Consider the following 16,086-nt stretch of genomic DNA (forward strand, 5'->3'; position numbering starts at 1 on the left):
GCCTCTGGGAATCAGGTAGTCTCTCTCTTTCTCTCTCTCACACACGAACTCTGTCACATGCTCCCTCTTACATACTCACACACATGCTCACATGCACACTGTTTCACATTCTGATTCTGTCTCACTGAGAGAAAAACTGTTTCTCTATGTTTGGTTCTGGAGAGTCACCAATGGAAGACTCAGACCAGCCCTGCCCTCAGGGGGCTGCAGGCTGGGGGGAGTGGACACTCATGGTGATGACCCAGAGTGGTGCTGGCTGTTAAGGGGCAAGCCCAGGGGCCCCGAAGACTGGAGGAAAGCCTGTGTTCTTTACACAGCAGCCAGGGGAAGTTTTGAAAATGTAAATCCATCATGCCATTCTCTCCTGCTTTAAAACCTTCCAGTGGCTTCTTGTCCTACTTAGAAGAAAGTCCAACTTCTGTCCATGGCTCCCAGGGCCCTGTGTGCCCTGGTGCTGCCCACATCCTCCAAGCACCCCCTTGTCTAGCTCCAGCCTGGGCCTGCCCTTACTAGGCCCTCTGCTTTCCCGTCTGTTCACTGCTCTGTCCCCAGGGTCTGGAGTGAAACTGGCCCACAGCGGGCTCTCCACAGATATGTACTGAAAGAATGAACTAACTCTTCAGGGATTGGGGAGGAGGAGGAGGAAGTTGGGGCAGTGAGGAGGGGCCAGGGGAGAGTTGCTATTTGCTTTGGGTGTCCACTCAGTGGAAAGGTGGGGTGAGATGGGGGGCAGGTGGAACAGAACAGCCTGAGCAGGTGTGTGTCAGGTGGTCCTGGGCTGGCACTTAGAGAGGGAGAGGAGTGTGGCAGGAAGCACAGCTTGGACTTGGGACTAAAGCAGTCGTGAGGATTAAATGGGACAGTCTATGGGAAGCAGTCATGCAGCCTGGGCACACAGTAGATGCTCAGCAAACGCATGAGTTCTCCTCCCATCCCAGAGGCTCTCCAATTTTTCTTACTTTTTCTGGGAGAAAGCTTGGGTTTGAAGCTAGCCTGTTTCTAACATGTGCTAACCTCGCATGAAGTGAAGGCCCATAATGGCAGCTGTGGCTGAAAAGTAGTTGGTTCTGATGGGAACAGGAGGAGGCTGAAACAGTGAAGAGTTGGCCTTGGGACTCACCAAGCCCACGCCTCACTGAGGCATGTGGAAACCGAAGCTCAAGGAGGTCAGCGATTTACTGGAGGCCAAGCGGGTCCTGGATCCCAGTCTCATAGCCCAGAGCTGTTTCCCCTGGGCCATCCCCATGGGCTTATTTCATCGTGAATCAGTTTTAGCAGCTGTTATACTTTTAACTGCCAGTTGATAGGAAGTTATATTTTTATTAGGATGTCTAGGCTCTCTTACCCTTCTGGGGAACTTGGGAACCACCCCAAAAGAATACTCTTATTAAGATTAGAATAAAATTCAAACTTTTACCTCCAAGCCAACGAGAGTCTATGAGTCCTGAATCTTGCCCACCTCTCTCTCTCATCAGGTCCTGCAACAACCACCTCTTTGCGGTTCCTTCCTGCCTCAGGGCCTTTGCACTTGTCATTTCCGCTGCCCAGATTTCTACCCTTGCTCTTTCCTAGCCTGACTGCTTTTTGCCCTTCAGGTCTCAGCTCAGAAGTTTCCTTCATAGAGTGGCTTCCCCGGCGAATGAGTCTCCGGTTGGCCGGCTCTGTCTTTCTCCAGCATTGGTGTGCTCACTTCCATCCCAGCACTACCGCCATCCCAAGTGACCGTGTACTTGCTCAGTTGTTTGTTTTGTGTCTCCTCCCAACTAGAATGTGGACTCCATGCTCACTGCTCAATCCCCAGCATTTAGATCCATCAGTGCCTTGTACCCAGTAGGTGCTCAGTACATGCATGTTGAATGCATCAGTGCTGAAAGTGGTTGTTCTAAGTCCATTTTCTGACTCTGAGTTGTAGATTTGGCTTCTGTGAACCCTTACTGAGCGTGTAGTGGGAGCCAGGCCCTGTGCTGAATGCTGCAGGGGACACAAATATAATGCTCCCCCGGCCCCAGATCGGGATGTCCGCACGAGCCGGGAGACAGTGTGGCTGAGAGCGATGTCCACATATATCATGGGGCCGGGCACAGAGCAGCGTCACTGCAGGGAAGTCATAACTATGACTGTGGGCGTTGACCAAGGAGGTGACAGAGGCTGTTTGAATGTCCTGGGGGTGCGCCTCCTTTAGGACAGAGGGGAAGTGTTTCTGCCTAAACCTCAGTGAGTCTGCTGTACATGTGTGGGATGTAGAGTCTTGGGGAGAGATCAGGGCTTTAGACAGGCCCGGGCTTGAAGCTGCCCAGCTGTGCGGTCTTGGCTCTTCCCCTCTCTGAGCCTGTGCTTACTCATTATAAATTGGGGACAGTAACAGCTGCCCCAGAGGAGGGATTGATGACACTGCATAGTGCCCAGCCCGGGGCCTGGCACCATGGCTTCCACAGTGCCAGTTCCCTTTTCTTCCCTCTTCTGTGGTTGGCACAAGAGCCTCTGGTGGTGGAGGGGTGGGCACAGGACTGCTTGGAAGGAGTACCCAATCCCCTTCCCTGCTCACCTGGCCTGGGACCCTCTCACCCGCAGGGGGACTATGTCTGGATGGACCTGAGATCTGGGCAGGAGTTTGATGTGCCCATCGGGGCGGTGGTGAAGCTCTGTGACTCTGGGCAGATCCAGGTGGTGGACGATGAAGGCAATGTGAGTAGCGCGCTGCCACCCCGCCCCCAGGCCTTGGGGGGGACACAGGCTGACAGGTGACCTGAGGCAGAGGCCCGGCAGTGACCTGCCTCAGGGGGTTGGGGGCAGTGCCTGTGCCCCACTTCTGCCTCTCAGAACCCCCTTCCCCCATGGAGCTTTCCCCATCACCCCCGTGGGAGGCAACCTCCCCTTCTGCCCCAGGCTACCTGTTCTATTTCCACCAGCACTTCAGTCCATTCTGCCTGGTATTAGAAATGTATGTCTGTATGGGCATGCCGGTGTGTACAGTGGGGCAGGGGGTGGCACTGGGCTGGGAACTCCTCAGGTACAGGGGTGCTTTCGGGTCAGACAGACTGGATTCAAATCCCATCCTGCCCACTTGCTAGCTATGCAACCTTGGCCAAATCTCTTTCCCTTCTGAACCTCAGTTTCTCCTTCTGAACCCTCACAGGGTTATTGATTCGTATGTGAGATCACGCGTGAATGCCTCAGAAGAGGGTGAGGTAGTCTGAAAACGCCCGCTCTCGTTCTGTGGGGTTATGGCATCACACGAATTCATTGTCCCCCCTGACGCTGCCCTGGAAGTAGTCTAACAGTTGAACCCTTTATCTCTTGTGGCCCTGAAGGAAAGGGACACAGGAAGTATAAGTTTGATAGACAGTGAGAGTGGGGCCTTGGGGAGGGAAGAAAAGGTGTTAAGTCAGGGTCCTGCCTTAGAGAAGGTGGCCCTGATGAGGGCCCAGAGGGGAAGCCTGGGAACTCTGGACATGTGTGCACGTGCATGGCATGTGTGTATGTGGCAGGGGCACATGTACAGCTTCGTGGGGACATGGAGGACCAGGGAGATTAGGTTCCACCGTAATCTGGGTTGTGCCTGATGCTGTGGCCGGCGCTGGGGGCATAGAGACAGTCCCCATCTTAGCCTCTTAGTTTGATGGGGGTGAAAGAGGGTGCAGTGACTTGGAGAAGAAGGCCCTGTTGAGGGCCAGGGGAGGGCTCAGGGCCCTGGAGGCCTGGTACTGAACGTAGAGGAGGCGGGGACATCACTGTTATCCCTGCAGCCCCCAGGGATACCCGCCTTGGGGTTTGCAAAGCCCTTTGACCCAACTTCTATCTTTAGGTCCTCACAGTGTCTGTGAAAGGCAGGGAGGACAGCAACTGTTACCCCAAGGGGAAACTGGAGTCCAGAGAGGGACCCTCAGGACGAGTCACACAGCTAGTGAGGGATGGTGCTGGGGTCAGGATCCAGGGCCTCTGGGCTCTGTGTGGGTGTTTCCTCTCCCAGCATCTCAGTGGCAACTTTGGAGCTCAGGTTCTGTTAACCACACTTTTGTCCCCTGAGCTTTAGAAATGGAGTGCCTGCAACGTCATTCCAGAGGCTCCAGTTCCAGGGCCTTCTAGGAAGCCCCTGTGAGGTTGCAGCCTCAGAAGGGGGGCACGGATTTGGCTGGCAGCACACACAGGCCCACGAACTAGCCTGGACCCCCCGGGTGGGGCCGAGGGACTCTGCCTGCAGGCTTGAGTTTCATCTGGGTCATGTTGCACGTCAGATGGTGTCCCGTAACTGTGTCACCGGATCCCAGATGTCCCCTCCCACTTGCCTCCTGAGAACGGGGGGCTGCAGAGGTGGGAGGGATGTGGCTGGCTGGCTGGGAGCAGGTTAGGGGGCTGGGTTTGCTTCAGTGGCATTGGGCCCCTAGCGGCTTCTGGCCTCCCCTTTCACCAGCCTTTCCTACTCCCACTCCCTCCCCCCACCCCACCTCCAGGCCATCATCTTTGACCCCTCTGTCTGCCCACAGGCTCCCTCAGCTTGAGGGCAGGGACCAGGTGAATCACATCTGGTTCCCCAGAGCACAGCAAAAGGTCTCCCAGAGAAGGTCCTCTGTAAAGACTTGCTGAATGAATGAAAGGTCATGGTTCCAGTCTTCACTGGAGTCCTAATGCTCTACTTTTGTCCAAGCTGTTCTCATTGCCAGATGTACCCCTCCTTCCCTTCCTCTACAGAGCACATGGTCCCTGCCTCTCTGAGCTCAGTGCCAGGCCAGCTCTTTCCCAAATGTGCCCCCAGGCCCTAGAATCGGCCATGTTCCCTCTCTGTCTCTCACTGGTATGCCTTCAGGGCCAGGCCTCAGTTTCTGCCCTGGTTACACTTTGGTCTGTGCTGTAGGTGTCTGTGGACCTTGACCTGAGCACTGCTGACCTCAGCTGGGTGACCTTCCATGCAGGAAAGGGGTGGGGAAAGGCTCAGCTCTGCCATTTAACTGAGCACGCCACTTTACCTCTCCAATGTGACTCCTCACTGTAAAACGGGACTGGTAATTCCATGATGCGATGTTAAGAGGAACAAATGAGAGCATACATCTCTTTTGCAACAAAAACTAGAAAACATTAAAGTGATAATACCCAGCACTGGTTGAGCAATTACCAGGCACCAGTGCTTTTTAGACCTGGCAGGAGTGAAACAAAGGTTGGCCATTATTGTATCAATTAACCCTCCCAACATCTCCAAGAAAAAGGGATTGTTAATCTCATTCCCATTTCATAGATGAGGCTGTAGAGGTTCAGGAAAGCAAAGTGATGTGCACAGGGCTACAGGTCTCGCACTGGCTGAGCCACCTCTTAACTCTGTGCCGAAGTGTCTTGGGGAGGAATTATGGGACCAGAGGTTGGGGTCAAGCGGGGAAGGCAGACAGCCTGCCCAGCGTCCTCTCCCCTCTGGCCCACTCCAGGGCTTAGGACCGAGTCAGGGAAAGGGAATTTTCCAATTGGATCAGCTTTTATCAAGAAATAGGGTGGGAGAGAGGAATGTTCCACACGGGATTGGAAAGTCCAGGCAGGTTCTTTGATCTCACCACCCGACGCATTCATGTCAGGGCTGTCGGAGGGCCTGACCTGGAATGTAATGCCCCGGCCCAGGAGCTGCCATGGAATGCCAGGGAAACTGGAGTCATGAGCAACCGCTGGCCTGCCCCTCATCTCTCTGAGGGCCGTGGTCCTCTGATCCTATTTTCTCATGTGATGTGAGGGGGCTGGAATAGGGGACTGCTGGGGTCTCTCCATGACTAGGACTCTGCTTTTAATTCAGACCTGGTTCCTAGCAGTCACCAGCCGGCCATCTGTCTCATCAGGGATTCCCTGCCACGTCATTTGTGCCTGGCCCCTGTATGAGGCACTGTGAACCCGGGGTAGAGCAGACATGGAACCAGCCTTGGGGAAAATTGAGGGGTCAGGGCCAGAACTGCGCTCCAACAGTGGCAGTGACCATTGCCTTGCAATGGGAGACCTAGGGTATGTGGGAGCCCAGAGGAGCCACCGACCCCAGCCTGGGCAACCAGTCAGCTTTCTGCCTGGTCCTGAGGCTCCCAGGGTTCTGGCATTTGGGAACAAGGAGGGGGCCCCAGGGGGCTTTGGAGGCTTGACTCAGGTTGTAGCCACACTGCAGAGCACAGGAGAGATTCTCACTTCTCTGAGAAGCTGGGACTGTGAGTAGAGGGTGCTGGAGACCACCTGGGGGAGGTCGGAGGAGACCACGGCTTTGCAAACTTGTTGAAAGAACTAAGGCTATTGCCCAGATGTGCTACCATCTGCCACCCGTGGCAGCAGGAAATATCGCACTATCTGAATAATTTTTGTGCATTTGTTTATCGGAGTTTGGATTTGAAGCCAAGTCTGTCTAACTCCAGTGATTACACTTTCCACTCCATCCTGTAAGGTGACTGGAGAGACTAATCCCCTTTATGACAACCATAAGGTAGGGCCAAAATCCCTGCCATGCCCACCTCTTAGGTCTGCAGAGAGAATCCCCTAAGAGGAGGAAGAGTGGTCCATGAAGGGTAGGGGTGGGCGCTAACATCCTCATAGATGGTAGAACTGATAGTGTTTGGCCGCAGGAGAGGCCCTTATGGGGTCGCAGATACCCGGGGTTCCCGTCCCTCCCGGGACTCTTCCCTAGCAAAGTGCAGCCAGGAGAACGCAACTAGCTTACGTTAGCCACTGTGCCTCCCCGCAGGAACACTGGATCTCCCCGCAGAACGCCAGGCACATCAAGCCCATGCACCCCACATCGGTCCACGGCGTGGAGGACATGATCCGCTTGGGGGACCTCAATGAAGCTGGCATCCTGCGCAACCTGCTCATTAGATACCGAGACCATCTCATCTACGTGAGTGCCGCCCCGCCTGCCAGCAGCCCCGCCCACTTTCAGTCCCTCTGACTTGCAGCCAGCCCTGCCCAGCCTCTGCAGCTGGCCACTGGGGACCAGGGACTCAGCCCATGCCCACGGCCACTCGGGTCTGTGGCTCATCCTCTCTTCTGGGCTGTGGCTTGTGTGGTCTGTGATTGGAGAACGGGGAGGTTTCTTCCAAAGGTTCATGTGCCTCTGTAGGGCTGAAACCGCTGGGAAGCCAGACCAGGGAGGGGACGGTGACAGGCTCAGTGCTTTGCCCAGAGATGGGGGAGCTGCTGCTCTCCCTGGGTTTGCTGTGGGGTCAGGACCTGCCACGGGTCCTCAAGGTCAAGAGAGGATGGGTTGGAAGTCTGTGTCCTCTTGAAGGGGATGGAGGATGGACATGCTCCTTGATCCCCCAAACCCTTGAAATTGGAACCAGTCATACACACACCCCACACTTCCCCACCTTGAAACTCAAGAGGACAAATAAAGAGCATCTCACTCAGCCAGGAGTGAGCTGATCCCAAGAGGTGAGCTCAGAGACCATCAGAACAAGAAGGGCCCATCAAGATCATTTAGTCTAGAGATTTTCACACTTTCTGGCCTCAGAAATGTTTTTATGTTCTTAAAAATTATTGAAGACCTCAGAGAGCTTTTATGTGGGTTATATATATTGATATTTAACATATTAGAAATTATAACTGAGACATTTAAAAATAACCACAAAAAATCCATTACAGGATAATGTATTTTTATGAAAAGTAAATATATTTGCCAACATAAAACAATTAGTAAGAAGAGGGGCATTGTTTTACATTTTTTTCAAATATTTTTAGTATCTGACTTAATAGAAGACAACCCGATTCTCGTATCTGCTTCACATCCAGACTGATGTAATATTGTTTTGGCTGAAGTGTATGAAGAAAATCTGGCCTCACAGATATAGAGGTGGAAAAGACAAGACCTTATGGACTTCCTGAAAGGGTCTCTGGGACCCTCAGGCGTCTTTGGACCACACTCTGAGAACTGCTGACCTAGTCCCATTTTACAGACAGGGAAACTGAGGCTCTCTAAGGCTTAGCCAGGCCCAGAGCTGTGTGCCCAAGCAGCTCAGGGGTGAAGGAAGCTGTGGGTGTACAACAAGGAGAGAGCAGGAGGGAGCCCCCTGAGCCAGGTCCCCAGGCTGGGCATGCTCAGGGGAGGTGTGGGGTGATAAGTGCCTGAGAGAGGTGCGGAGCTGGTTCCGCAGGGTCTGTAGGAGTGAGGTGTCACTCCCAGGTCACTTCCTGACTGCTGGTGGAGGTGGCGTTCAGGAAGGGGCACTGCATGAACAGAAGGCCTGAGGCAGGGCCTTGCGGAGTAAGTGATTCGTCAGGACTGTGAAGGGGAGCCAGGGAGACAGAGCTGGGAGAGTCTGAGGGAGCCTGAGGAAGCACAACAAGGAACTCTTGGGCCCTCAGAAGTCCTGGAATTGTGGTGCCTCAGCTACTCGGGAGGCCCTCTGCCAGCCTCCCCACTCTGGGTCCTTCTGCAGCTTTAAGCTCCCAAGAAGAGGCTGTGCTTGGGCCCTTGATGTATGTTGATTGCATAGGCACAGCAAGCAGCTTTCTCAGGAAGCCCCTTAGTACCGACAAAGCCCCTCTCACTCCTTTCCTCATCCAGGGGGCAGGGCACAATGGCACCTCCAGATGTGAGCAGTGTCACCTAGACAATGGGGGGGGGCAGCTAGGACTTGAGCCCAGGCCAGAGATATCCCATGGGAGCCTCTGGTGTCTGCACCCCAGTTCTTGGCGGTTCCCTCCCCCCTCCTCTCTCTGGACAGCAGGTGGACACAGGAGGGTCCGGGGGCTCTCCATGGCCATCCACCCAGGCCTGGGTGGAGTCTGACACTTGGGTCTGGAGGTGAGTGGGAGCCTGCCTACCTGCCTGCCCAGGGAGGCCACTGCAGAGCTGATGTCCTGACACAATCTCCTTTTGGGGGTGAGTTTCACAGGGGGGTGGAGCTGAGTGAGGTGGGAGTTGTTTCCACCAGGGACTCCGCGGACAATGTCTAAGAATGATTCAGAGGCATGTAGTTGCTTATTTTGCGCATAGTTTAGTGATTTTGCCGGCAAACTGGTTCTTTGTAAGTGAAGGAGTCGGTTGGTAGACTGAATCAAAGAACAAAGGCAAAAACAGGATTCAAAAGGGAGAGGGGAGGAAAAAACTTCAGACAGTCCGAGATCAGTGAATCTTGTTTGTGAAGTTTTGAGGGTAGACTGATTAGCTGGCAGCCAGCAGAGAAATCAGCTTGAACATTAGGCCTTACCTAGGTTGACTGTGGGATCAAAGAAAAGAATTCTAGAGGTTTGTGGATTCTCCAGAGAACCCTGAGATCTGCACCATTTGCCTCATTAGAAGTTTCACTAGTAGCCTTTCTGACTGATTTTTGGGTGAGGGAGAGGAGGCGCGTGTGAGGATGGGGAGGGCATGGGGGTGGAGCCCACACGAGGTGTCTGAGCTGTCTTTCTCCTTCAGAGACTCATGGCTGGAAATCAAGTCATGGCACCTGGAAGGTGCCCAGCTTGGATAGTCTGTGGGCCTAAGATGCTGGGTGTCTGTTGGTCTGGGGAGCTGTGCTCCAGAATTGTAGGGCTCAAGAAGGTTTCCTTGACTTGCTGACTCTATGATTCTGTGACTGGATGGATGAAGTGGGATTAGAGCAGGGCTTTGAAGAAGCAGCCAGGCCATTGTCCCACCCAGAAACCATACCTGTCCCTAACCATGGCAACCCCTGGTCACTTCATGGCTTGGGTTACCCTGGGCACACCCCCATGTACCCAGGATTTCCTCAGATTACCACGGCCACTCACAGCCTTGGGCCCGGAGGACGCTCTGTCCCTGACTGTCTGCCCAGGGCTTGCCTGCTCCAGCTGGCCTGCCCCCAGGAGCGTGAGGGACAGCACCCCAGGGCCGTAAGTCAGCCCGAGACACCCTACATGGGGCAGAGCCCTCAGAGGACACCTAGCAACCTCTCACTGGGTGGTCCCAGAGGCCAGGGGTCGTCCCTGGGTCTTGCGGGCAACAGGTGGCAGGGCTGATGCTGAACACGGGCTGGAGCCCTGGTCTGGGAGCTGGGGGGCCTGGATCCAGGTCTTGACAGGTTGCCTTTAGGGAGTCCCTACCCATTTCTGGTCTCAGCCGTCCCTTTGGCACAATGGGGTGGGTGCCTCTGTGACACTGGGAAGGTGTATGTGTCTAAGATGTATGTCTTGGTCTCCATGGCCTGCTAAGGGAGAGGCCCCAGGGCTAGCAGGCCCGGAGGCTTCCTGGAGGAGGTGGATTCCTACCATATCTCCTGGGGTGTGTCTCTGGCCCAAGGGAGGCTCCTTGATCTCCACCTGTGGACTTGGGGGCCCCTAGGGACCTGTGTACTATGTCCTTGGCTTGGGAATAATCCTTATCTCTTCCCTACTCCAGCCCATGGGCCCACAGGGCAGGCTTTATTATGGAGACTTGAGAAGAGGCCTGTGCTGGGTAGTTGGACATTAACTCTCTGCTGACCATGAACCCTTGGAGAGACAAAGCCAGAGGGCCTCAGGGAGCAGTGCCTAGAACTTCAGGGGACGGATGGGTGCTGAGGCCCAGAGAAAGGCAGGACAGGCCTGAGTCTCATTGTCAGCAGTGGCCAAGCCCCTCACTTCTTTTACCTCCCCCACTGCCAGCTCCACAGTCTCACAGGTGAATTCCTGGGATTTGGGGGAGCCCAGGTGTGGAGGCGAGAGCTGGGGTTCTGGTGCCAGGGTCCCTCCTTCATCCCACTCCCTGCTTATCTGCTGTGTGACCTTGGCAAGTCCCGCCCCTTCTTGGAGGCTCAGTTCTCCCATCTGAGAAGGGACGTCATGACTACACCTCACAGTGGCCTTCTGACAGTACAGGGGAGAGATGGCCTGGAAGCTGCAAAGTCCTGCGCCCAACAGGGATCTTCCTGGCAGGTGGTGTGTCCTTGTCCTTCTGCTGGGCCGGGTCCTCTCGCTGAAGGAAAAGGCTTCGTTTTTATTATTTAGTTTGAAATGGGTATATGTGCTACAGATTGGAAAATATTCCTTCTGCCACAGAGATAACCACTGCTACTAACTTCTTATCTATCCTCTAAGAGAAAGACTATATATACATGATATATATGATATTAAATTATATATATATATATATATATATAATTAAAATTTTTTTCTACACAAATGATAGCATTCCTCCCCACACTTGTGTGCTTTTTCCACTAGCCCCAGCCCCGGGCCATCCTTCCTGTCAGCGTAGGCAGGCCTGCCGCAGTGTTGCTGACAGGCCTGTCCCCTCAGCTCCTTTTCTTGCTGTTTCCTGTGGACAGCAGTGAATTTCTTCTCCATCCATTAATTTAGTGACTCATTCGTTCACTTGCCAAACATTTGCTGAGCGTGTCCTACGCACCGTGCACAGTTTGGGCCCCAGGTAGAGAGAGGAGTGAGGCTGGGGGGCAGAGGCCTTGAACCAGAATTATGGAGGAGTCGGGGGCCAAGTGAAGGGGACCATGGAGGCTGTGATGGGTCACACAGGAGGGTGCCTGGCTTCCTGTGGGGGGAGCGCTCATCTCCATTTGGACCTGAAGGATGAGCAGGCAGTAGCTGGGTGAGGGGGCAGGGGATGGAGCGTGGTGCTTTTAACAGAAGATTTAATATGGAGGGAGCCTCTGGCTGTGGGATGCGGCTAACAGGGCCAGGGCTCCGAGGTCTTGTGGGCAGGGAAAGGATATTGACTTTGTCCTGAGGCCATGGGGAATCTCCTGAGGGTTTTCAGGAGGGGGATGACACAGTCAGATTTTCAAAGAGCTGACCCTGGTTCCCAGTGGAGGACAGATTGTAGGGGGCAGTGTGGAAGCTGGGAGCCCAGAGGGGAGGCGCCTGGCCGGGGAGGTGGCCGTGCCCACGGAGAGAAGTGCATCGTTATGAAGGAGAGGGAGGCCTCCTGGCGTCCCGCCCCGGTGAAGGTCCGCGGTGAAGGTCGGCGGTGAAGGTCGGCCATGAAGTTCGGCGTGAAGGATGGCGGTGGTGCTGTTGGCCGAGCCGGGAGGCAGAGGAGGAGCAGGGTTGGAGGGGAGAGTGAGCTCCCCTCTGGACAGGCTGATGGACATCAAGTGGGGGAGGGCGCTGAGGGGTCTAGTGCTCAGGAGGGCCCTCTGGGCTGTGGGCAGAGTAGAGAGGGCATTGGGAGCTGTGAGGGGGAGAAGAGGGTCCAGGCCCAGCCCCTGGAAGGCTTCTTGTGGCATCTGAGCGGTCCCTTTGCCCTGTGCTTGGTCTGTCCTCAGGGCCACCTCGGTCTGGCTCTGACTCCCCCCGTCGATCGGTTCATTGGGTCTGAAATTGTGTCTCTGCCTCCTGCGTCTGTAGCTGCTATTCATTCTCCCCAGCTGCCAGGATGACCTTTTCCCAGCAATCCTCCCAAATGTCCTGTCCTTTTATGCCTCTGTGCTTGATCCCCACTGACAGGCCCTCCACTGCCCCCTCCCCCCCCTCCCCCCCAATCTCAAGGAATCCCTGTGCCTGGTGCGAGCTGCCAGGGCCCCAGGCTCTCCCTCCCTGCCACCCAGCGTGTGGCTGTCAGCCCCCGCATGTGCCTCAGGGAAGGGTTCTTGAATGACAGTGCGGAGCCTAGCTGGCCCGAGGCCACATGCTGATCACGGGCCAGGTCGTTGAGCATCGCTTTGTTAAGGAAGTATTCAGAAGAAAGGAAGGGAGCACTTGTGGACAGCCGACTCTGTACCAGACACCTGCCAGAGGTTGTGCCCTTTGGTCTCTATGACAGCCCTGGGAGGTGGGTGTTAACCATCTCCCTTTTACAGATGAGCAAACTGAGGCTTAGAGAAGCGAAGTGATCTGCCAAAGGGATGTTCCTTGTGGCTGTCTCTCTTACCTGGTTACCAGAGTCTAGCTGGTAGGAAGAGCCAGGGGGAGAGGAGAGTCCACTGGGGCCCAAAAGGGCAATGTCTGGCAGGAGAGAAGCCTGGGTCTGGGGCGCTCAGCCCTGGGCAGCTTTGCATGGCCACACCTGCCCCCGGGGTGGGCACTTGCCCTGGCATGCGGTGCTGGCAGCAGCGCCTTCCCTGCACGGCCACCTTGGGCTGAGGCTGCTGGGGCGTGACTGGGGCTCTGGTATGATGCACTGGGCCCTGGGTGGGAGGGGATGGGCAGGGCTGTCGCCTCCCCTGCACAGTCACATCTTCCTTCAACCCCTCCGGGCCCAGATGTCAATAGATCCATCACCAATTATAAGCTGGGCCTGACCTTTTTGAGCTGGAGTGGGGAGAGGTGGGGAGGGAAGGAGAAGTAACCCCTGAGGGCCTCCCTGTGTCCTGGCAGCAGGAGGGCCAGGCCTTGTTGTCCCCTGTGTGGCAGGGCCCGGGCCCACAGCAGGAAATTTTGCACATAGGTGCCCTAACAGAGGAGCCCGAGGAGAGAAAACCCCCAGAAGGCTCTCTGAGGTGTGTCTGGCCCGTGTGTCCCCACTGCCCAGGATGGCTGGAGGTGCTCTGTCCCCCAGAGCACAGGGCCAGTGCTGCAGAGACTGGGGCCCACCCAGCCCCTTTAGCTCTTTATGGCTTCGTTCCACTCCCCCCTCACCAACCCAACTCCTCCACTCTGGAAAGGTCCCGTTTGTGAATTTTACTCTGAAAGTTTGGGATGCAGGGTTTGGAGGCAAAGGTGGGAGCCAGCATTTGAGGATTACCTACAGTGTGCTATAAATTTTAAAGTCCACCATCTTCTTTAATCTTCATAAACAGTTATATTATGCCCATCTTACGGATAAAGATAAGGAAATTGAGGCTTTGAGACCCGCCTTCCCTCCCTCCCCACTTCCTCCCTCCTTTCATCAAATGTCTCTGAGCACCTACTGTGAGCCTGACTCAATGCTAATCTGAAGGCCCCACCCCCAGCTCATAGGGAGGTAGGATTCTGACCCCAGATCCATGTGACTCCAAAGCCAGTGCTGTCCCTTCCAGAGGGACGGAGCAGGGCAGAGCCTGAGAGCTTTGTAGAGTCAGAGCCTCCCACACGGGAAGGGGTGAGCTCCCTGTTCCTTGTTGCCCACAGACCTACACGGGCTCCATCCTGGTGGCTGTGAACCCCTACCAGCTGCTCTCTATCTACTCGCCAGAACACATCCGCCAGTACACCAACAGGAAGATTGGGGAGATGCCCCCACATATCTTTGCCATTGCTGACAACTGCTACTTCAACATGAAGCGCAACAGCCGTGACCAGTGCTGCATCATCAGGTGGGCGGCCCAGGACCAGCATGGAGCTCCAGGCTTGGCCCCTAGAACTCCTGCTCTGTGCTCCCGCTAATGCCTCATAATATAGAGAATCACCTCCCCTTTCCCAGGCCTTATACCTCTATTAATGCTACCAAAGCTCATGTTAACTTTTGAGGCCAACCTTGTTTACTGCTGGCTCCTGTTAAATTACGGTCAGTTGCAACCTCAGGCTCCTGTTCTCTCTTGGGCAGAGGGTAAAACGACAAAGCATTGATCGAGCATCTAGTTCACGCCATGCTGTGTGGCAGTATGGATGGAAGAGTGTGTGTGTCTGAATGAAGGGGAAAGAAAGTAACCTTTAGCTGTGGCAGGGCACTGAGCTCCTTTCGCCTTCCCTAGGCCTGGAAGGTCCTTAGCGTCAGCCCATTTTACAGATAGGGAGCTGGTTGGAGGGGGGGCCGCAGTTTAGGGCAGTAACAGGTCTTGCCTCTGCCTGGGTCTCCTCTGCAGTGGGGAGTCTGGGGCAGGGAAGACGGAGAGCACAAAGCTGATCCTGCAGTTCCTGGCGGCCATCAGTGGGCAGCACTCGTGGATCGAGCAGCAGGTGCTGGAAGCCACCCCCATCCTGGAAGGTAAGGCCGGGCTCTCAGGGCAGGGCTGGGGGGCTGGGGGGGGGCGATTGACACTGACCGTGACCCATGAACGTCTGCCCACCCTGCAGCATTTGGGAATGCCAAGACCATTCGCAACGACAACTCAAGCCGCTTCGGGAAGTACATTGACATCCACTTCAACAAGCGGGGCGCCATCGAGGGCGCCAGGATCGAGCAGTACCTGCTGGAGAAGTCACGTGTCTGTCGCCAGGTGGGCCTGAGCCCCTGGGCAGAGCTGCGCCTGTGCAGGAGCCCCAGCCTCAGGGGGGTGTGGGGTGCACACCATCTGCATAGCCTTGCTTGTCCCCGTGTTGCTGCTTGCTTGCCTCAGTGCCTGAAATCCCAGCAGGAAACCCACCCACGGGGACTTTTTCATGAAAGGCACTTGTTAACATAGTAAACTGTTTACAGTCTGCTTGACTGTCTGGTTCCTGATGGCCTCCTCCTGCCCTCCCATCCCCCAACACCTTGTGCTCCCATTTTTAGGCCCCCGATGAAAGGAATTACCACGTGTTCTACTGCATGCTGGAGGGCATGAGTGAGGAGCAGAAGAGGAAGCTGGGCCTGGGCCAGGCCACGGACTATAATTACTTGGCCATGGTGAGGCCCAGGTGGGGCACCCGGGGAGGGGGACACCGTCCCAGCCCCTCCCCAGCTCCAGGCCTGGTGGGTAGGAACTTCTTTGTGGGCTTTCTTCCATCCTCTGACTGGCCCCAGCCCACCATAAGGCCTGTCCCCCACGTGGGCACACACCTGCTTGTACACACATCTAGATGAATTATCACCACAGACACACACGTTCCTAAATGTGTAGACGTCCCAGACCCAGGGACGCATAGACACACACATGCCCACGTGTACACACACCCGGCCCTGTCTGCACACGTGTGAGGTGATACGTTATTCTTTGAGGACGTGGAGACTGGGACCTCTGCCAGGGCCCCCGGGATTGTGGGGTACAGCCTGCTGTGGCTTCAGCCTCAGGGGCTTGCTGGTTGCAGGGCCCTGGTGCCAGCCTCTTGTTGCTGTCTGGCCATAAAGGAAAAGTGGGCCTGAGGCCATTGCTGCCTCACAGCGCCAGTGGTGGGCCATGCACGCAGCAGGCTGGATTGGGGGGCACCAGCTTCCCTAGCCCTGGGGGGAGCCCATGCCTGGTCGTCTGGACCTGAGGTGGGCCAGCCACGTGGACACAGGTGTGGGCTATGGCACCTGAGGGATGTGGGACAACCAAGGGGGGTGTGTGTGTGTGTATTGTAGGTGTGGCAGGCCTTTCTGGACACTTCCGTTAGCTGGCTGGTACACTTGGATACACA

At 55.5% G+C, this 16,086-nt stretch overlaps 1 protein-coding gene across 7 annotated transcripts in view; it reads left to right on the forward strand.

Annotated features, from left to right (window-relative positions):
* Positions 1-16,086, forward strand: part of MYO7A (myosin VIIA) — a 115,227-nt gene that overhangs the window by 13,740 nt on the left and 85,401 nt on the right. For 4 of the 7 annotated variants that reach the window (XM_057552811.1, XM_057552812.1, XM_007187574.2 and 1 more), the window contains 6 exons: positions 2,572-2,685; positions 6,695-6,847; positions 13,957-14,141; positions 14,631-14,752; positions 14,842-14,984; positions 15,260-15,373. In XM_057552811.1, coding sequence (XP_057408794.1) covers positions 2,587-2,685; positions 6,695-6,847; positions 13,957-14,141; positions 14,631-14,752; positions 14,842-14,984; positions 15,260-15,373 — 816 coding nt within the window. In that variant the 5' untranslated portion in view covers positions 2,572-2,586. Of the gene's footprint in view, positions 1-2,303; positions 2,686-6,694; positions 6,848-13,956; positions 14,142-14,630; positions 14,753-14,841; positions 14,985-15,259; positions 15,374-16,086 lie in introns of those variants that run through there. The other 3 variants (XM_057552813.1, XM_057552817.1, XM_057552814.1) reach the window with 2 other exon arrangements.

This window comes from Balaenoptera acutorostrata, chromosome 9 (assembly GCF_949987535.1).
Source record: "Balaenoptera acutorostrata chromosome 9, mBalAcu1.1, whole genome shotgun sequence".
Taxonomy (NCBI): Eukaryota; Metazoa; Chordata; class Mammalia; order Artiodactyla; family Balaenopteridae; genus Balaenoptera; species Balaenoptera acutorostrata.